General features: G+C 40.6%; 1 protein-coding gene and 1 pseudogene across 2 annotated transcripts in view; both read left to right on the forward strand.

The window, feature by feature from the left end:
* The window catches only part of GALNT17 (polypeptide N-acetylgalactosaminyltransferase 17), a 531,829-nt gene that overhangs the window by 179,350 nt on the left and 329,454 nt on the right, over positions 1 to 23,025 (forward strand). For both annotated transcript variants that reach the window (XM_074390325.1, XM_003934099.4), the window contains exon 2: positions 1,305 to 1,488. In XM_074390325.1, coding sequence (XP_074246426.1) covers positions 1,305 to 1,488 — 184 coding nt within the window. The remainder of the gene's footprint in view (positions 1 to 1,304; positions 1,489 to 23,025) is intronic.
* On the forward strand, positions 17,763 to 18,608 carry LOC104652368 (small ribosomal subunit protein eS4, X isoform-like; annotated as a pseudogene).

Genomic DNA, 23,025 nt, shown 5'->3' on the forward strand with positions numbered 1-23,025 from the left:
TTTGCCACTAGGTGATGGAGAACCGTCTTACCACCGGAGCAAATTTCTTGGCTCTTAAATTGCTTAGGGGATGTCTTCGCGGAAACTGTGGATCCTTCTGGGTGCCTCGGGCTGCCCAGGCTGTGAAAGCCAAGAGCCAAGGAGGCTGGTCCATCTTCTTTCTGTCAGTGGCAGCAAAGAAATGCTGGGTATTGGTTATCCATCATTTAAATGGATCAAGTGTGTGTGTGTGTGTGTGTGTGTGTGTGTGTGTGTGTGTGTGTGTGTGTGTATGCGCTGAGTAGCTGGAACATTTGAAATGGCAGAAGGCAATGAGGACCCTTAACAACGAAAGTTTTCTAGCTAGGTAGTAAAGCCTCCCATAACTCCAGGATTTAAAAATTGCCCATCAAGCTGTTTAGCTTCTAATGGAATAATAGGTTTAAAGCTGCCACCATCCTGGGAGCTTGCAATTGCTTAGTGAGGCTTGTTGCAGACGCCTCCAACTCTACTTGGCACGGTTATCACCCTTGTGGGTTTTTTTCTTTTCCTCTGTGATTTATTCTCAGGCATTTTGTATTTCCTGTTGCCATTTAGATAAAATTTAAATAAAACCATTAGAGAAAGAGCTGTGTCAGAATGTTGGACCCTTTAAACTCAGGATAAAAATCAACCTGTATGTCGCTTTCTGTTCAAATGAAGCAAAAGCACCTGCAGTTTAGCGGTGATCTGTGACTTGCGTCTTTATTCTATTCCTCCTAGCAACAGGGAAACAGGCGTGAATAATGACCCCGGTTTTGTCTCATGTCCTGTGTCCTCTCTGGTCCCTACTTCTCCCAGTTTAGATGGTCTCTCCCTCTTACAGACCCCCATCTCATCCCAGTTCCCAAAAGGAGAGAGAGGATTGCTTTGTTTTTGAGAGAGAGTCTTGCTCTGTTGCCCAGGCTGGAGTGCAGTGGTGCGATCTTGGCTCACTGCTACATCTGTCTGCCGGGTTCAAGAGATTCTCCTGCCTCAGCCTCCCAAGTGCCTGGGGACTACAGGCGTGCGCCACGACGCCCAGCTAATTTTTGTATTTTTTGGTCAAGACGGAGGGAGAGGATTGTAATTGGTAACCAGACTTTAACCCCAGAACTCTTCGTGGCCTTGACCTTCCTCTCAATAGAAATGTTTTTGCGGCCTATACCCAAGTTGGATAAATTGAGGACGTTATTTTTTTTCTTTGCCAGGTAATGTTAAAATGTGTATTGAAGCTATAGTGGAGATTGAGTGATACATCCTCGTATGGTGGTTTTCTAATAATTCTTTTCTCCCGCTTTTTCTAGGCTTATCAAAATCCCTTGGGCTCATCGAAGGTTATGGTGGGCGGGGCAAAGGGGGCCTCCCGGCTACTCTTTCCCCTGCTGAGGAAGAGAAGGCCAAGGGGCCCCATGAGAAATATGGCTACAATTCCTACCTCAGTGAAAAAATTTCACTGGACCGTTCCATTCCGGATTATCGTCCCACCAAGTAAGTTCGGGTTCAGTCATTCGGGGAGAGTGATGGGTGGTAAGAGTGGGTGTAGACCCGAAGTCTGTGATACTTTCCATTGTTATTTGTAGCTGTTAGGGGAGTTTTTATTTTCCTCATCAATAAATAAACTTAATACTCCTGTTGCTTATGAAAGATTAGCTAAATAAAAAAGTTAAGTTGTTGTAAAAGTGTTCCAGAAACATATAGAAAGGGCCTTATTACAAAAAGCTTTATATTGTATTTTATTTATTATTATTATTTTAATGTTTATTTTATGGTCAGGGGAACATTTAGATTTGTGATATAGGTGAATTGCATGCCACAGGGCTTTGGTGTACACATGATTTCATCACCCAAATAAGCATAGCACCCAATAGGTAGTTTCTTGATTCTCACCCTCCTCCCTCCACCTTCAAGTAGGCCCCATGTCTGTCCTTCCCCTCTTCATGCCCATGTGTACTCAGTGTTCAGCTCCCACCTGTAAGTGAGGACTGTGGTATTTGGCTTTCTGTTCCTGAGTTTGTTTGCTTAGGATAATTGCCTCTAACTCCATCCATGTTGCTGCAAAGGACACGATGGGATTCTTTTTTATGGCTGCATAGTATTCCATGGTGTATATGTGCTACATTTTTTTATCTGGTCTACTGTCGATGGGCATTTAGGTTGATTCCATTTCTTTGCTATGGTGAATAGTGCTGTAATGAACATACCTGTCCATGTTTCTTTATGGTAGAACAATTTATATTCCTTTGGGTACATGCCCAATAATGGGATTGCTGGATCAAATGGTTCTGCTTTGAGCTCTTTGAAGTATCACCAAACTGCTTTCTAGAATGGCTGAACTATTGACATTCTCACGAGCAGTGTATAACCGTTCCCTTTTCTCTGCAGCCTCTCCAGTGTCTGTCATTTCTTTGGACTTTTTAGTCCTTTAGGCCTTTATGATTGGTTGAACAGATATCTCATTATGGTTTTGATTTGCATTTTTCTAAAAAAAAAAATCACCATGATCTCATCATTTGGGGACAGCAGCTATTGAAGTTTTAGTATACTGTCTTTGAGTCTATTTTCTATGCAGATTATGAGTGGATGATATATCACTTATTTAACACTAAGTCATGAGTATTTTCTGATGTTATTAATAATGTTCGTTTCCATTCTTGAAAATTTAGGTTATTTTTAATTTTTCATTATTATATATAAGATTCTATTGAATATTATTTCAGTCATATCTTTACATTTGATATTTATATTTGATTTGATATTTATTTTCTGAATCCATACTTTTTTTTTTTTTTTTTTGATACGGAGTTTCGCTCTTTTCGCCCAGGCTGGAGCGCAATGGTGCGATCTCAGCTTACCACAACCTCTACCTCCCAGGTTCAAGTGATTCTCCTGCATCTGCCTCCCAAGTAGCTGGGATTACAGGCATGTGCCACCACACCCAGCTAATTTTGTATTTTTACTAGAAACAGGGTTTCTCCATGTTGGTCAGGCTGGTCTCTCCGCCCACCCCGTCCTTCCAAAGTGCTGGGATTACAGGCGTGACCCATGGCCAAATCCACACTTCTAAAGTTGTATAGTAGTGGGATATTTTTGGAGATTTTTGATGCATATTATAATATTTTCCTCCAGAAAATCTATAGTAATTCTACTCTTATTAGAATTTTACTAGACCCTTCCAAGACTGAGTACTAGCATGTAAAAAACACCTGATAGGTTATTGTTTCAACTTACACTTTTTTTGTATGAAATTCTTGCCTTTTGAAAAGCTTGGGGCTGAGTACAGTGGCTCACATCTATAATCCTAGCACTTTGGGAAGATCACTTGAGCCCAGGAGTTGATCAGCCTGGGCAACATGGCAAAGCATTGCATCTACAAAAACCGTAAGTTAGCCAGGTGCTTTCCTATAGTCCCAGTTCCTCTGGAGTCCGAGGGTCACCTGAGCCTGGGGGGTTGAGGCTGCAATAAGCCGCCATAGTGCCACTGCATTCCAGCCTAGGCAAGAGAGTGAGACACTGTCTAGAAACTGTGTGCATTTTGGTTGGATCATGAGAGATGTTTGTTCTGTGCTCTCAGATTTAAGAATTACTTATTTCCTGCTTATAAAATAGACAAAAGAGGCTGGACATAGTGTCAAGATGGTGGAGAGAAAGCTCCCATGTTTTCCCTCCACCTTGGCTTCTCAAACAGATTCTCCATTTTTCTACTAGGTTTGTATCGTCTCTCTTTTTCTATTCAGAGCGGTCCTTGCTTGAAGTAGATTATTTATTTATCAAATGAATTTTTTACAAATCAGTTATGTGTCTCGGTTACTGAGAAAAATAGGTTCAAGATAAAGAAAATTATCTTAAATGGATTTAAATTTGCAGCATTAGCTAAGAAACCTGTTAAGTGTCTCTCTCTACCAAATAAGCATATTCATTTAGAATCACTAGAAACATACCTCACCCCTGCTGGAAGCTATTTTGTGTCCCTGGACTTTTGCTCTCTGAAACATCTGTCTGATGCTCTCTGATTAGCCTTTCTTATTCGGACATTGGCAAATAAACATGGCCCTGTTTTTTTGTACTTCTGTGAGAGTGAAAATGCCTCCAAAACGAGATTACTAGAAATGAGCCGGTTGAACAAGTATTATCATGTGCCAGATGGTTTTCCCCACACTAGAGCTAGACCATTTCATGAAGCCCAGTCCTTGCCTACTTACTTCTTGTCTAGGTGGGGAAGACAGATATACAAGCAGGTCAGTATAGCACAAGGTATGTGCCCGCTAGACACTCACGCAAGATGTGCAGGGCAGGTCTGAGAAAAATGTTTGTTTGAGATAATGCCTGAAGGATCATTAAGAGATAGAAAATTGAAGACTGGGGAGCCAGGTGTGGTGGCTCATGCCTGTAATCCCAGCATTTTGGGAGGCTGAGGTGGGCAGATCACCTGAGGTCAGGAGTTTGAGACCAGCCTGGCCAATGTGGTGAAACTCTGTCTCTACTAAAAAATACAAAAACAGTAGCTGGGCATGGTGGCACGTGCCTGTGGTCCCAGCTACTTGGAAGGCTGAGACAGGAGAATCGCTTGAAACTGGCAGGTGGAGGTTTGTAGTGAGCTGAGATTGTGCCCCTGCACTCCAGCCTGGGTGACAGAGCGAGACTCTGTCTCAAAAAAGAAAAAAAAAAAGGAAAATTGAAATTAGGAGAGGGATAAGGGTGGACCAGGCAGGGGAACAGAAGAAGCGCACTTGGTTGGGGGGTGGGTACAAGGAACAGTAAAGCGGCATACTCAGGGAAGAGCCCATACCCCAACATTGCTGTGTGGCATAGCATGATGGCTTGAACATACCATTTACATGTCAACCTTCCTGAAACCCTACTAAAATGATAGCAAAGGAATAGAGAGAAAAAAACAGGTCAGGTGATGATCGGAAAAGAGACGTGTACAAAATTTTGGAAAATGGAAACAGGATGGCTAATGGTAAATGACAGAGTAAGCGTGGTGAAGCTGAGGCCCAACCTCCCACATGAGGTGGGTGGGGGTGGTGAGACCAGACGAATACAGTGTAACCAGGAGCCCCAGAGACTCAGGAATGGCAGGGGACAGGTGTTTCTGGTGGCTGGAGAGGGATTTGAGCAGAAGGGATGCCGTTAGCAGGTATGTCCCCAGATCCTTTCTTCAGCTGTGCACAGCCAGCGACTGCCCTTGCTCATCTGGCGCAATATGGGAGGTTGACTCCCTGGAGAAGATTAACTGTGGTTCATAGAGGTGACCTTGGACAGAGGATAACAAGGCTCCATTACCCCTCTCTTACTATGAAGAGGGATGACTTTCCAGCTCCATTACCCCTCTCTTACTCCTGTAAGCAAGAGTTTTGAAGAATCCACTTAGAGAAAATTTTTCAGCCTAAGGAAAGGGCTGATAGATCTGACAGCTAGGGGTACCCCCAAAATGGCTGGGTTCTGCTCGTTAACTATTAGTATAACATGCCTGTTGTAAGGCTTCATCCTTTTATGTAAGGCAATCCTACTGAAAAAATAAGAAAAGAAAGGCAGGATCACTTGACATCTCAGCAGAATCTTTGTTATAACAGATGTTAACAACAACAACAGAAAATGGTAAACAGAAACAATAAACTTTAAAGTTATAATGAATGACTTAGGAGGTCATAGAATGTTTTGTTTTCTTTATAAACCAAGAGTAAATAGATATATTAAGATAATAATCATAAGGCCAGGTGTGGTGGCTCATGCCTGTATTTCCAGCACTTTGAGAGCCCAAGGTGGGCGGATCCTTTGAGGTCAGGAGTTTGAGTCCAGCCTGGCCAACATGGTGAAACTCCATCTCTACTAAAAATACAAAAACATTAATGGGCGTGATGGCGCATGCCTGTAATCCCAGCTACTTGGGAGGCTGAGGCAGGAGAATCGCTTGAACTGGGGAGACAGAGGTTGCAGTGAGCTGAAATTGCACCACTGTACCCCAGCCTGGGCAACAGAGTAAGACTCTGCCTCAAAAAAAAAAAAAGTCACAGAATAAAAAACAAATTTTAAAAGTTAAAAGTTAGTTAGACCTGTAGTCCTAGCTACTCAGAAGGCTGTGATAGGAGGATCGCTTGAGCCTAGGAGTTAGAATCCAGCTTGGGCAACATAGCAAGACCCTACCTCTAATAAAACAAAAATTAAGTAGAAATAAATAAATAAAGAGTCGGAAGACAGCATTGAGAAATATTCTAACATACAGAAGAAAAAAAAGAGATGAAAAGTAGGAGAGGAAAGATCAAAAGAAATTAGATCAGTCTAGTAGGTTCAACATCCACTAATGGGAAAATCAGAGAGAACAGAGAGAAGAAAGTCATCAAACAAATGAGGCAAGAAAACTTCCCAGAACCGTAGGATGTGAACTTTCAGATTAAAAGATCTACCCAGTTCCTACATAATTTATGAAAAGAAAAAAGCTAAACTCACATCCAGAAATGTAAATGTAAAATTTCAAAACAACTTGGATGAAGAAAATGTCCTAAAAGCTTTCAGGGAGTAAGTGCAGATTACATATAGTTGGCATTAGATTTCTTTGTAGAAGTGTTAAAAACTAGAAGACAATGGAAGAATGCTTAAATAATTTTGAGAGAAAAAAACAACGTTCAATTTAGAATTCTTACAGTCGTCTATAGAATAATTTGGGCCAGGAGCAAATGCAAAGTAAACCCATTGCATAAATAGGTTCTTAACAATTTTACCTTCTTGGAATCTGTTCTGAGAAAGCTGTTCAAGCACATGCTCCAGCAAAACAAAGGAGTGAAGTAAGGAAGATGTTGAAGAGATGCTCCAGGATAACATTTTAGGGTGACAGCCATGTAGCAGGCCAAGAGATCAATTATTCCCACATCTTTAGAGATAAACCTCCTAGAACCTCCTGTGGATGCAGGAGGATGCAGGGCTCCAGGAGGTATGTCTCTAAAGCAGGTGTGAAGGGGCAAAATTGTGTGATTGCCTAGTGTTTTTGACTGCATTAATGTTTTTCTTCACTCCTCTTTCAAAAAGTTTGGGACTGTTTACTGATTGTATTAGGCCATTGTGTTGTTATAAAGGAATACCTGAGACTGGGTAATTTATAAATAAAAGATGTTTAATTAGCTCACTTTTCTGCAGGCTGTCCAGGAAGCATGGTGCTTGGCATCTGCTTGGCTTCTGATGAGGTCTCAGGAAGCTTACAGTCGTGGCTGAAGCCAAAGGGTGAGCCAGCCTATCGAATGGCAATGGGGGAGCAAAAGAGAGAGAGAGTGGGAGATACCACACACTTTTAAACAACCAGATCTCATGTGAACTCACACATTATCAAGAGGATGGCACTAAGCCATTTATGGGGATCCACCCCATGATCCAGATGCCTCCCATTAGGCCCTACCTCTCACACTGGGAATTACTTTTCAACCTGAGATTTGGCGAGACACAGATCCCAACCATATTACTGATAGGCACAAAACAGCTTGTTAAAAAGCAAAGCAATAACTACAGAAAAAACAAAAGCTCTTCAATAAACAAACTGTACTTCCATATGCTCTATAGCTCAGCTCTGAACAATATATTGTAGTCATATAAATATAAATATTGCATATTGATTTAAACCCAAAGTATGGTATAATTATTGGAAGAAGGAGGAGGTGAAATGTGTATGTGAGATGTGGGTAATGTAAGAAAAAGAAATCTACATCTTCAATAAAAGGAAATCAATCGAAAATGTCTAAAATTACACATCAAGAAATAGTAACATAATGATTGTTAATTAGCAACATGGAGGTTACAGAAGTTGAAGGAGACCATATATGTTTTAAGAAAATTTCAATTAAACAATAAATATAAACCAATATGAAAAAAATGCAAAACTTGTGGGATGAAAATACAGTAGACGAACAAGCTGCAGAACTAGCTTGAATGATGTGATCCCATTTGTTTTTTATATTATCCGGATCACTAAGTGTTGGGTAAATTTGAAGGTGAATTTTGAGATGAATTTAAGGGCTTGCCCATAGGCCATAAGCAGTAACCAAAGGGACAGTTGTAAATTCTGAGCTCCACAGTAAAAGTAACCAAATTAACCTCTCTTAATTGCAAATTAATCCCCACCATCAAAGGGCTGCAAGGCCTTTGCCTGTAGAAGCAGCTCTTCTGCAGAGCAGTTTCCTTCCTCCAGAGAATCATCCTCCAGTGAGTAGGATCCTTTTTGTTAAGCCCCAAACAGCTCTCACAAGTTTTTGAGAAGCTTTAAGTAGGCTAATTTCACTGCAATTTTAAACAGAACCTCAAGTTGCTTTAATTTTTACTGTTTTATGGCTATATTACACTTGAGAAAATTGTTTTTCTTATAAATATGAATGAATGTTTAGGTAGCAGTGAGATTAACCATTTATTTGTCATATTTCAGGCAAATGAATTCCAAAATGCTGTTTTCCATTTTATTTTTACTCCATGATTTTTTTTCTTCCACTGGACAGATATTTTAAACTTGTATGAATCCCAAACTGTCAATCTTTCCATTTTCATTTCTTCCCTACTTTAAAGTGTAAAAAGATATTATTCTGCAGAATACTTATAAATATTCTATTCTGTTTTGTGTTGCTTTTCTATGATTCTTTTATATTTCACCCTTCCATCCTTATAGAGTTTATTTTGGAATATGGTTTAAGTTTGTATCTTTCATTTCAAAGATCTTTCCCTGTTTTTAGAAAACAGCTTTTTCAAAATAATCTTATAAACAACCATTCTCTTTCTCTTATTTGGAGGTGCTAAATATGTTACAATTTATGCTTTTTGTATATATGTAGGTTTATTTTCTCTGTGGTGTTCTTTTGGTCTGTATTTCTTTTTTCTTCTTTTTCTTTTCCTTTCTTGGTTTTGTAGAAATCGCTAAAAATGGTTGTTTGACTAAAGTCGCCAATCTGACAGGCACTGTGCCTGCAGTTTGGACAAGAGCAAGGCATCTTGGCCCCCGAGGACTTCAAAGAGAGCAGGAGAAGCTGGTGGCTATTTATAGTCCTTTTGGTCACTTTTAGAGGGCCTTAGGAAGTAAGATAAAGGCATGAGCCCTTCTGGGAAAGGCAGAAGGTGACCTTGATCTTATTGGCAAGCAGGAGTTTTTCTTCTAACGTGGAGGCAGGGCATTTGAGAAAGAGAACAGCAAGTGCAGTGATAAATAGCTCAGTTTGTGATAAAGCAAAGCAACTATCAACTGCAGGAAAAAAACCAAAAGCCCTTCAAGAAAGGAATTGCAATTCCACATACTCTGTGGCTCAGGGGAAAGTTCTTGGATTTGGGGATTAGGGAAAATGGAAAACTTTTTGCTAGAGAGTAGTTTCGAGAGCGAATTGTGTAAGAAAAATGTGGAGTAGAAGGAGGAAGCCAGGCTGGGAAGTGCCTCATGTTCCAACACTGGGTGGGGCTTTCCACATTTTCAGTAGATGCCAATAAAGGATTAGAGGCAAGATGGTATTATTATTATAATTTATTTTTTCTTTCTTTCTTTCTTTCTTTCTTTCTTTCTTTCTTTCTTTCTTTCTTTCTTTCTTTCTTTCTTTCTTTCTTTTTTAACAATAATGGTAACTGTGGCAGAAATGTGGAGGATGGAATGGAGAAGATGGAGGCTGGTAACCGGATGGCTAAATACAAGTCATGGTTACCAGCATTTATTGAGTGCCAACGGTGTGCTAGATATTGCCAAAGAGAGAAGAGGGGTGCTTTTAATAATACAGTGAGCACTTTTTTTTTATTATGCTACTTTTTTTTTTTTTGAGGCAGAGTCTCTCTCTGTCAGGCAGCAGGCTGGAGTGCAGTGGCAAAGTGTCAGCTCACTTATGCTACTTTTATACAGTTGCTTTTCTGTAACAAACTAAGTCCCAAGCAGGGATAAGGTGGAAGAACTGGATTCAAAAAAATCCTAGAGAGAATTAGCAGAACGAGGCAACTAATTCGATATAGATGAAGTGGATGTGTTAGCTTGGGAGATGGAGTGGAAGTGATCTCATTATCTGGAAGAGAGAATCCTGCAGGGGTTCATGTTTTGTAAGGAAAGTAGCAGCTCTGCTTGTCCAGGGGTCCCCATAGTTTTGATTTTCTTGAGTAACCACAGGACATGATCTGTCCTGCTTTATTCATGATTTGGCTATGTGTTTGTAAGAACATAACTCTTGGTGACACCAGAAGCTGGGCAAGGCTTTCTAAGCCCTTGACTTTTTTTTCTGAGATACACCATTCTATATCACATTGTGGCATAGTAATGATCTGCTTTTCTAATTATCTCGTTCTATGAGAGAGGGACCACAGAAATCTGTCTGTGCTTATTAAAGCCACTGCTGAGATCCCTGCACCAATTTTATGATATGCTTTCTCCTCTCAAACCATGGAGGTAATTTATGAGCAGTTTCTACTGCTGTTATCTTCAATTTCTCCTTTGGCCTCTTGCTTATAAATCCTGATGTCAGGTTTCTTTGGAATTCCTTTTGCTTCACTCAGAAAGTCTCCTCTTTCCTTCATCACAGCAAATCCTAACCCATTTTATCCCGACCATGTCTGCTTGGGATGCAGATGGAATGATGCCCCAGTGAACCATCCTCATGTCATGTCCAGTGGACAGATGCATGCTGTGGTCTGGAGGTCAGGAATGATGTCTGGGCTGACCATGGATATCTGAGAATCATCCAACTCCTGTGGGTATTTTAGGTTGAGTCTGTGTGCATGTGACTCATATGAGTATGCGAGTCCTGGTCTTATAATGAATGAGTGGAGCGAATCTACTCATGGCTCAATATGCAACTCAGGTTTCCCTCCACTGTGAAAAGGACACATCTGATTATAGTAGCTGTGATGGAGTCTTTTTTATATGAATCATTCCTCTAACAATAGGTACCCTGTGTCTCACAGATCGGTTTTCATATAGAGTGAAAGTGCCTTAACGTCAAGAGTCCAGCGGGGTGTGGGGGCTCATTCCTGTAATTACAACACTTTGGGAGCCTGAGGCAAGAAGATCTCTGGAGGTCAGGAGTTTGAGACCAGCCTGGGTGACACAGCAAGACCTGTCTCTACTAAAAATTTTTTAAAAATAATAAGCTGGATATCGTAGCATGTGCCTGTAGTCCCAGCTGCTGGAGAGGTTGAAGTGGGGGAATTGCTTGAGCCCAGGAGTCCAGGGCTACAGGGAGCTATGATCGTGCCACTGCACTCCATCTTGGGTAACAGAAATGTGTATGTACACGAGTGTGAATGCATATGTGTATAAATATATTTATGTATTATACTTACATATTATATGTATTATCTTTTAAAGGGCCAACAATTCTATGTTAAACTTTCTTTTTTCACAGACCCACATGGGCACTCAGAGTAGCTGTCCAATGAATACTAATAATAAATAGCTGCATGCTTAGGAGTGTCCCTGAGTTACCACAATAATTTTTCCCTTTTATTGACTACCTTTTATGTTTTTGTCACTGTACAGCATGTTTTATTGATATCATTTAAATTTAACTGCTCTCTGAAGTAACTGTTCCCATCTCTTCTTTTATAAATGAGACAAGGTGGCTGTGGAGACGTTAAGCAACTTACCTGAGGTCACACAGCTAATAAGTGCCAGGACCTGGATTAAAACCCAGCTCTGTGTATGTCTTCAAAGTCTGTGGATGTCCCCACATCAAGCGCCTAACCCATGTCTGCGGAATGGAACCTTCTGTTCTATGCTGGGGTTGCCAGAAGGAAAAGAAATTCTGAGTCGTACAGAAAGTAGACAATCTATCTGGGGAGTCTTGTGTGTCGGGGCACGGGTGTGTGTGTGTGTGTGTGTGTGTGGGTTTGCATCTTTAGTTTTCTTCTCCTGGTACTTTTTAACCCTTGCAAAGCTACCAAAATTCCAAAGGAGTTTTATGTTGAATTTGAGCAGCTGTTGCTTGTGATGGCCCTAGTATGTAGCATAATACGGTTGAAATCCTCTTTAAGGCATACAGCATTTAAAAAAAAATAAAACATGGAAGGAAAAATTGTATAATTTTTTTGGGCTAGGAAAGGTCTTACCATGGAGTTTATACTGAGGAGGAACTTTATTTGCTAAAGCTGGTCTTCACCCAGCAATGGGATGGAAGAGTAGAATATGGAAGTTGGGTGCCATTTCCTCTAATGTGTGAGGGAGATATGATTCCTGCAATATATATGAGTGAATATTCCTCTCACTTTTGTGGATTCCCTAGATCTGAAGAAGATATATGGGCCACTTAAAAACCTTCATGAGAAAGCTATACATAAAGGTTAAAAGCCTACATTCAGAAATTGAAATTCCAATCTCAGCTTTGTCTCTTTCTAGCTGTGTGACCTTGGACAAGTTGCTTAACTTCTCTGTGCCTCAGTTTCCCCATAGGTAAAGTGGTTATGTAATCATATCTACTTTATAGTATTAGTGTCGGGATTAAATTTTTCACATGAAATGTATAGAAATGTATATATAAATACATTTTATGCAATAATATACATTTCAGGTACAAGCCATCACACCTGGCCATACCCCTTATCTTTAAAACACTTTGAATTAAATGACAGAATCTTCGAGAAAATATCTACTGAAAAGTGATATGATACCTTTAGCCTTGCACTAACATGAAAACCTTAAATCTAGGGCAATAGGCATTCCCTTGTCCCTAAGCCAACACAGAAATAGGTACGTTTATATCAGGCGTCCCCAAACTTTTTACACAGGGGGCCAGTTCACTGTCCCTCAGACCGTTGGAGGGCCGCCACATACTGTGCTCCTCTCACTGACCACCAATGAAAGGGGTGCCCCTTCCTGAAGTGCGGCGGGGGGCCGGATAAATGGCCTCAGGGGACCTCGTGGCCCACGGGCCGTAGTTTGGGGACGCCTGGTTTATATACTTATAATACACTAAGGCTTAGGCATTAGTCTAAGCTTTCCTCATGTAGTTATTAACATTTGATCAGCAAGTGTGAGTGTATTAGTTCATTCTCATGCTGCTGATAAAGACATACCCAAGACTGGGTAATTTATAAAGCAAAGAGGTTTAATTGACTCACAGATTAGCATGGCTGAGGATGCCTCAGGAAACTGACAATTATGGTGGAAGGGGAAGCAAACACATTCTTCTCCACATGGCAGCAGGAAGGAGAAGTATCAAGCAAAAGGGGGAAAGTCCCCTCACAAAGCCATCAGATCTTGTGAGAACTCACTATCATGAGAACAGCATGAGGGTAAATGCCTCCATGATTAAATTACCTCCCACTGGGTCTCCCCCGGGACACAGCCAAACCATATCAGCAAGCTTCAGTTATTTTTTAAGGAATCTTCATCACATATACTGTTATCCATTTTTTAAAGAGTCAGGGCCTCCCTCTGTTGCCCAGGCTAGAGATCATTGGTATCATAGCTCACTACAGTCTCAAACTACTGGGCAAGTGATCCTCCTACCTCAGCCTCCCAAGTAGCTGGGACTACAGGTGCACACAATTGCCTAGCTTTTTAAATATTTCATAGAGATTGGATCTCCTTATGTTACCCAGGCTGATCTTGAACTCCTGACCTTAAGTGATCCTCTTGCCTTGTTCTGCCAAAAAGCTGGGGCTACAGGCCCAAGCCACCACACCTGGCCATACCCCTTACCTTTAAAACACCCTGGGTTAAATGACAAGATCTTCAGGAAAATGTCTACTGAAAAGTGATAAGATATTTTTGGCCTTGCACTTACATAGAAAACTTAAATCTAGGGCAGTGGGCATTTCCTTGTCCCCAAATCAGCACAGAAATCGAGAGGGTCCAGCTGGAGACAGACGCCAGGGTGATGGTGAGTCTGGGAGGGTATGTTCCTTCATAAGGCTCTTCCTGGGCCTGGATCAGAAGGGGCATCTGTGAATTCCCCACAGCCAACATACTTAGGAAAGCTCACCCCTCACTAAGGATGTTCTGAGGGCCCAGGAGATTTTGTGAAAGCTGGAGGGTTGAGATCAGTTACCTCCTGCTTCTGCTTCCTCTGTATTAGTCAGACCCGAAGAAAAAAAGAAGTATAATCTATGTTTTTCCTCTTTCCACAAGTTGATTCTGTCCACATATTGAAGTAATTTTTCCTTGAAAAGGACTGAATATTAAAGAATACATTTTATGCCTGTAATTCTAGCACTTTGGGAGGCTGAGATGGGCAGATCACTTGAGGTTAGGAGTTCAAGACCAGCCTGGTCAATATATGAAAACCTGTCTCTACTAAAGATAAAAAAATTAGCTGGGCATGGTGGTGGGTGCCTGTAATCCCAGCTACTCAGGAGGCTGAGGCAGGAGAATCACTTGAACCTGGGAGAAGATGGTTACAGTGAGCCGAGATCATGCCGCTGCACTGCAGCCTGGAACACAGTGAGATTCTGCCTCAAAAAATAAAAGAAAAGAAATGGATGCTCTTGAGACAACTGTGTAAGAAATAATTTCCACTTCTTTTAGAGGCAATGCCAGCTCCAAAGGTTATAAATTGGCAAAGTTAATTCAGTCTTTTCATGGAACTTGAAAGTATTCTCACCTGAAATGCATTTAAAACAAAGTTTCAGTCAAGATTCCCCTCTGTTTCTTTCTAGAGAGCTTTCTGGACAAGTTTCAGTTTCTTTCACGGAGAATTTGAAACCAGTGGATAGAACAGTGTCAACCTTTTCCTATTTATGCATATGGATCTGCTCTGTCGCCTGTTTACAACCTCCAGGGTCACTGAGTCCCAGGTTCATATTCCCCAGATGTAGATGCAACTGTGGGACATGGGATTCTCAACTTAGTAGTTTGAATCAAACCAATGTTGAGGTTTACAATAGTGGCTGTTCTTGCTTCTGTTGGCCTTTGATAGTTTAACTAAGGATTGTAGACAGATGAGAAGTACAGGAGGGACTAGCTTATCTCATCTAATATTCAGAAATCCTCACATTGTTACTGGGGACTTGAGAGTTGATATTTAAAACCTTTGTGTTTCTAGGGGATTATCCTGTCTGCTTAGTCCATTGCCTCCTCACTCCAGCAGTGCAGAGTTGAAACCAACCCATTCTATACTTGCCTCCAGGCATCTACATGGGCACGGGTGCACCCTACAAGAAAGCCCAAGCCAGTTTATACAGGCTTGCTTTAGGCAGCTTGCCAAATTCCACTCCGATTCAGTTCGTTCAGTGGACAGATAGTTACGTGAAATACTTGCAGTACAGCAAACATTTGTTTCTCAGCTCTGAGAATAATCAATAGAGGCGAATGCCTTTGCAATCACAACGCCTGTTTACGTATGGAGTTCTTCCTTATTCTTGGTTTGTGAGTAAAGTAAACATTCTCCAAGTGGCAGTAGGAGAGAACCATGGTGCTTTCGTAATAAGGTGAGATTTACAGCCTCGTAAGAGCTGGGGGGTATAAATCAGGCTTCTGGTGGAATGGGTGGAATGGACTAAATTCAGGTATTAATGGGAGAGCCACGTGTGCACTGCAGAGGGAGACAGGCTCATCAGTATTACAGATGGCATGTCCCTTTAGTTAATTTAGAAGAAATTCTGATCAGCCAACAGAGCTTTGAGGATGGATGCAGGGAAAAGAAGACTGTGGCATATGGAGAGAACATATTTGTTCTTGGAAAATCAGTAGAAAATGTTTAATGTCATCATAACCTCATTTGCATAAAAATAGTCACATGCGGTAAACCAAATGAAAGCAAAGGAAGACGTGATGGAACCAATGCTGTTTGGAGTTTCTTTTCATTACGAATAACATAAATAATTCAATTGAATAAATACATATGAAATTGCTTCAAGTAGATGTACCACAAGGGATTATTCCTGGAAAATTCCTTTAATGGTGCGTGCCCTGATGATAAAGCAATGTGATTATGTCTCCATGGGTAGCACTTTGCTGGACACTTGACCCTTGGCAATAATATTGAGCTCTCTGTAGCTCTCAAGTGTTTCATGAACACAAATGAAGTTTTTAGTTTCACAGTCTTATTCATAAACATGACCTTGAAGTAGTTTAAATAGACTTATCCTGATTGTGATGAATGCAGCCCCACTTTGCACATGGTTGTGCTTAGGCAATATTTGATCATCAGAAGTTTGACGAGTCTGGGACTGTGCAGTGCTGGATACATAATTCTAAATAAATATTTGGAACCCTGGTGGCAGAATTTGAGCTGTTGTTTCTGCATCACAAAGTCCGGTCAGGGGAATTCTTGTGTAAGGATGAATTGTGGCATGGATAAAATGATGGAACTTATTTATTAGTTAAAGTGAAAAAAAAAAGAAAACTGGAATTCATTTATGATTTCAACAAATGTTTTCTAGGGCTTTGTAGAAAGCTGTGGACAGGTACTATGGGAGCTATAACAGATGTATATGACACAGTCCTTGTACTCATTTGATTTTATTCATTTACTCAGTAAATACTCATCAGTCAGCTCCCACACACCAGGCACTATGTTGGAGGTTGAGGTTATGAGGGGAGACAGATGATAAACTGGGAAAAATAAACACAAGATAATGATAGATTGTGATAAATGCTTTGATGTAAATAAACTGGTGGTAACTTAAATCTGACCCTTCCAATCCCTGGGTTCTAGCTCTACACATTCAACCAACTGAGGATTGAAAATACTAGAAAAAAAAATAAAATAAAAATAGCAATACAACCATAAAAAATACAAATAAAAACCACTGCAGTGTAACAACTATTTACATGGCATTTGCATTGTATTTCATATTATAAGTAATCTAGAGATTAAAGTATTCAGGAGATGTGAGTAGGTTATGTGCAAATGCTATGCCATTTTATACAAGGGATGTGAGCATCCTGGGATTTTGGTATCCATGAAGGGGTTCTGGAACCAATCCCCCTTAGATACTGGGGGACAGCTGTAGAGAGTAACTGGAAAGAAGGGTGTGCTTTAGAGAAGGAGAATTGAAGAGGCAGAGGTGATGAGGATGAAATGGCAGATCAAAACTCTGGCAGCAGCTGAGTGCAGTGGTTCATGCCTGTAATCCCAGCACTTTGGGATGCCAAGACTGGTGGATCCCTTGAGGTCAGGAGTTCGAGAGCAGCCTGGCCAACATGACAAAACCTCATCTCTGCTAAAAATACAAAAATTTGCTCGGCACGGTGGTGCTGTAGTCCCAGCTACTCGGGAAGCTGAGGCACAAGAATTGCTTAAACCCAGGAGGCAGAGGATTCAGTGAGCCAAGATCAAGCCAGTGCATTGAAGCCTGGGCAAGAAGAATGAAACTCCATCTCATAAATACATACATACATACGTACATACATACATACATACGTACATACATACATACATACATACATAAAACCTCTAGCAGAAAATCTCTGTGGGCAGAAACAACAGTGCTTAGAAAGCCCTGAATTTGGATTGGGCTTTATTTAGGAACTGGTAGTAGACACTGGCCAATTGTTTGTGGGTGATGGAAGTCAGATCATAGGAGTCAGAGCATATGGGATTGTGGACAATGAATCTGGGATTTATTACAATGGGAACAAATGTGATATACTGGGTTGATAGTGTATCCCCAAATTCAAGTCCAACCAGAACCTCAGGTCACCTTATGTGGATAACAGGGTCGTTGCAGATGTAATTAGTTAATAGTGAGGCATACCGGATTAGATGCACCCTAAATCTCCAAGATGGTTTGTTTCTTATAAGAATAGGAGAAATGAATTTCTGCGCTCACCGGAAGATGGTGGTCCTCTTTCCTTGCCTAATGTAGCCATGGCTCGTGGTGACATCTGAAAGTGGGTGACAGCTGAGAAGAAGCATCTGAAGTGGGTGACAGCTGCAAAGCATTGGATACTGGATAAATTGACCGGTGTATTTGCCCCTTGTCCATCCACCGGTCCTCACAGGTTGAGTGTCTCCCCCTCATCATTTTCCTAAGAAACAGACTTAAGTATGCCCTGACAGGAGATGAAGTAAAGAAGATTTGCGTGCAGCGGTTCATTAAGATCGACGGCAAGGTCTGAACTGATATAACCTACCCTTCTGGTTTCATGGATGTCATCAGAATTTCCATCTGATCTATGACACCAAGGGCCACTTTGCTATACATCGTATTACACCCGAGGAGGCCAAGTACAAATTGTGTAAAGTACGAAAAATCTTTGTGGGCACAAAAGGAATCCCTCATCTGGTGACTCAAGATGCTCACACCATTCACTACCCTGATCCCTTCATCAAGGGGACTGACACCATTCAGATTGATTTGGAGACTGGCAAGATTACTGATTTCATCAAGTTTGACACTGGTAACCTGTGTATGGTGACTGGGGGTGCTAACCTGGGAAGAATTGGTGTGATCACCCACAGAGAGAGGCACCCTGGATCTTTCAATGTGGTTCATGTGAAAGATGCCAATGGCAACAGCTTTGCCACTCGACTTTCCAATATTTTTGTTATTGGCAAGGGCAACAAACCATGGATTTCTCTTCCCCAAGGAAAGGGTATCCGCCTCACCGTTGCTGAAGAGAGAGACAATAGACTGGTAGCCAAACAGAGCAGTGGCTGAAATGGTCCCTGGGTGATATGTTAGATCTTTATGTGTAATTAAAAATCATGTGGCATGATTAAAAAAAAAAAGAATAGGAGAAACATAGGAGAAACACAGAGACTAAGGCAGACATAGAGGAAAGGAGGCCAGGTGAAGACAGGCAGAGATTGAAGTGGGCACCCACAAGCCAAGGACTGCTGAGAATTGCCAGCAATCTCTAAAAACTATTTTTTTATTGTTGTATTGCTACTTTTTATTTTAATTTTTTTCTAGTATTTTCAAGGCAAGGAAGGATTCTACTCTAGAGCCTTCAGAGGGTGCATGCCCTTGCTGACCCCTTCATTTGGGACTTCTAACCTCCAGAACCATTAGAGAATCAATTTCTCTTGTTGTAGTACCCCCATTTTGTGGTACTTTGCTATAGCAGCCTAGGGAACAGATATTAAAGGTCATGGTAGCCACTGGGGATTTGACATAGCAAAGTGTCCTGATCTGGTGTATGTATTTAGAAGGTCATTCTGAACGGTGTTTGAGAATGGATTGCAGAGAGCAGGAGAGATACAAGGAGTCCAATTTGGAGGGTAGTGCCGGTAGGAGATGGTAGTGATTTCACCTAAGGTGTGCATAGTGATGTGGTTTGGGCCTGTCCCCACTCAAATCTCATCTTGACTTGTAGCTCCCATAATTCCCATGTGTTGTGGGAGGGACCGGGTAGGAGGTAATTGAATCATGGGGGCAGTTTCCCCCATGCTCTTCTCATGGTAGGGATTAAGTCTCATGAGATCTGATCGTTTTATAAGGGGAAACCGCTTTCGCTTGGCTCTCTGATTCTCTTGCCACTGCTGTGTAAGAAGTGGCTTTCACCTTCTGCCTTGATTGTGTGGCCTCCCCCACCCATGTGGAACTGTGAGTCCATTAAACCCCTTTTACTTTATTAATTACCCAGTGTCAGGTATGTCTTTATCAGCAGCATGAAGACGAACTAATACACATAGTGAGATAGGGAGAAGTAGAGATTTATGGTGGAGGTCATCAAGGAAGACTACTAGGTTTTAGGTTGAAACATATGAGTGAATGGTAGTATCATTTATTGAAATGAGAAAATGGAAAAACAGATTTGGGGGGCTATTTAAGAATCTGACTTGTTGAGTTTGATTTGATGTTTAGTAATATAATTGGAGATATTAAACAGATGGTTGAACAATTTATGAATCTGGAGCTTAGGAGAGAGGTAGGGGGTGGGAGATAGACCTTTGAAGGCATCAATGTAGAGGTGAACATCAAAGCTGAGATCACTAAGGAGAGACAGCTGGAGATGTGGCAACAGCCCAGGAGTGATTGCTGTGGCACTCCAAAATTTAGAGGGTGGATAGAGGAGAGAAATTCAGCAAAGGATGTGGAGAAGGAACAACTATTGAAGCAGGAAGAAATCCAGGAAAATGTAGTGATGTGGAAGCCAGAAAAGGAGCAGTGGCTACTGGTGATGAGGGATACTGAGATGATAGAATTGTTCAGCAGATTTAGCAACTTGAAGTTTGTTGATGACCTCAACAAGGATATTCAGCCCGAATTGGGGTTGACTAAGGAGTGAATGGGAAGGAAGAAATGAGGGAGCAAAATGACTACTCTGATAAATTTTATAGTGAAAGGAAGAAGAGGCATGGGTTGTAGCTGAGGGCTGTGGGGGGTGGGGGTAAAAGGAGGTTATTATTATTATTATTATTCCTTTTAAAATTTCCATTTTGTCATAATATAGGAGTTACAGAAACGTTGCAAGAATACTACTAAAAATTCTATATTTTCTTTATCCAGATTCTTTAAATGTTAACATTTGACAATATTATATATCTCCATATGTAAATCTATTTTTTTTTTCAGAATCTTTGTGTGTGAGTTGCAGACATGATGTCCCTTTGTCTCTGAATACTTCAGTGTGAGCAACCCAAGAACAAGGGAGTTCTCTTACATAACCACAGGCAAATATGATAGTATTACTATCCACATTTCACCAGTTGTCTCAGTAAGGTCCTTTATAGAAAAAAGAAAGTCCTAGATCATGTATTGCATTCATTTATCATGATGTTCCATTTTCAAACAATCCTTTAGTCTTTCTGTGTCTTTCATGACATTGACATTTTTGAAGACTACAGTTCAGTTATTTTGTAAAATGCCTCTTAATTTGTATTTGTCCAATATTTCATCAGAATTAGATTCAGGATGTGCTTTTGTGGCAGGAATACTATAAAAATGATGTTGCATCTTGGTGCATCTTATCAGGACATACATGAGGAAAAGGAACAGCTAATGAAGGAAGAAATTCAGGAGAATGTAGTGACATGGAAGCCACTCATTACTGGTGGTGATAATGTTGATTACTGGGTTAAAGGTGGTGTATTAATTTGTTCTGGCATTGCTATAAAGAAATACCTCAAGCTGAGTAATTTTTTTTTTTTTTGAGATGGAGTTTCACTCTTGTTCCCCAGGCTGGAGTGCAATGGCGCGATCTCGGCTCACCGCAACCTCCGCCTCCTGGGTTCAGGCAATTCTCCTGCCTCAGCCTCCTGAGTAGCTGGGATTACAGGCACGCACCACCATGCCCAGCTAATTTTTTGTATTTTTAGTAGAGACGGAGTTTTACCATGTTGACCAGGATGGTCTCGATCTCTTGACCTTGTGATCCACCCGCCTCGGCCTCCCAAAGTGCTGGGATTACAGATGTGAGCCACCGTGCCCAGCCCAGGCTGAGTAATTTGTAAGTAAAAGAGGTTTAATTGGTTCATGGTTCCACAGGCTATATAGGAAACATGATGCTGACATCTGCAGGGCTTCTGGGGAGACCTCAGGAAACTTACAAGCAGGGTGGAATATGAAGAGGAAACAAGGTTTCTAACGTGATAGAAGCAGGATCAAGAGGGAGAGAAGGAGGTGCCACACACTTTTAAACAACCAGCGCTTATGAGAACTCACTCACAGTACCATGGAGGTTGGTGTTAAACCATAAGAAACTGCCCCCATGATCTAATCACCTCCTTTTCTGTCTTTGATAGAACTGCCTCTAATGTTTCTCATTAGGTAAGATGCTATCTCTATGGCTATGGTATAGTTTATTATGTTAATAAAGTATTCATTAGTTTTAATGATCTTGAGGGTTTTTTTTAATTAAGATGAGTATTCCATTTTTTCAAAGCCATTTCAGTTTTTTCAGTAACTATACAGAAAGTCACAGATTTCTTTCTTCCTATGTCTACAAACATTTTGCATTATATTAGTGGATTTCTTAATATTAAACCAAATTTATATTCCTGGAATAAATTCCACTAGGCTGTGGTGTATTATTTTCTTAATGTGATGTTGGATACTGTTCACTAATATTTTATTTACAACTCTGCTTCCCTTAAGTTTAGTTATTAATACATTATAAAAGGAATTAGGTTTTCAATCCTCTGGAACAATTTATGGACCATTATGACTATCTGGTTTTTAAATGTTTGGTAGAAGTCACCCGTGAAACCATCTGGGCCTCATGTTTTATATGAGGGTAGTTTCTTGATGGGTTTTACATTTTTTTCCTGAGGAAACAGGTCTGTTGAAGGTTTCTGTCTCTAATGCTGTCAACCTTGGCAAATTGCCTTTCCCTAGGAAATTATCCATTACATCTAGACTTTCAAATTCATTAGCACAGGAATCTGCAAATGAGTTTTTATTTTTAACAATTAATTTGTTTCAGTGAATATTTCCCCCTTTGGTCTCTTATTTGTGTATTATGCTTTCTCTTTTTTCTCTTAAGTTAGCTAAAGGTGATCTATTTTGTTAATTATGTTTTAAAAACTAGAATTTTGATTTATTCAAGATCTTGTGTTTTTCTATTCTCTAATTTACCGAGTTCTGCTTTTTATATTTATTATTGCTTTCTTTTTATTTTCTTTTGATTTACTTTGTAATTCTTTTTTCTTTCTGAAAAGCATTCTAAGTTGGAAATGTAATTCAAGTATTTTTATTGCAAAAAGGTTTTATGACTTTGAATGTTTTTCTTCTTACTGCTTAAAAGCTTCCCACTGATTCGGATATGTGGTGTTTTCATTATCATTATATTTTAGAAATGCTTTAACTTTGCCATTCGAGATAGGTTTAGTAGGCTTTTAAAATTTGCAGATGGATAACTTTTTAAAAACGTTATTAATAATTTTAAATTTTGTTGCATAGTGATCAGAGTGTTGTTTGTCATATCTTTTTTTTTCTTTCTTTCTTTTGACAGTTTCACTCTGTTTCCCAGGCTGGAGTGCAGTGGCATGATCTTAGCCCTGTACTTCTGCCTCCCAGGTTCAAGCAATTTCCTGCATCAGCCTTCCGAGTAGCTGGGATTACAGGCATCCACCTCTATGCCCGGCTAACTTTTGTATTTTTGGTAGAGATGGGGATTCTCCATGTTGGCCAGGCTGGTCTCGAAATCCTGACCTCAGGTGATTCACTTGCCTTAGCCTCTCAAAGTCCTGGGATTGCAGGGGTGAG

The sequence above is a fragment of the Saimiri boliviensis genome, chromosome 20, assembly GCF_048565385.1.
Source record: "Saimiri boliviensis isolate mSaiBol1 chromosome 20, mSaiBol1.pri, whole genome shotgun sequence".
NCBI classification, from domain to species: Eukaryota; Metazoa; Chordata; class Mammalia; order Primates; family Cebidae; genus Saimiri; species Saimiri boliviensis.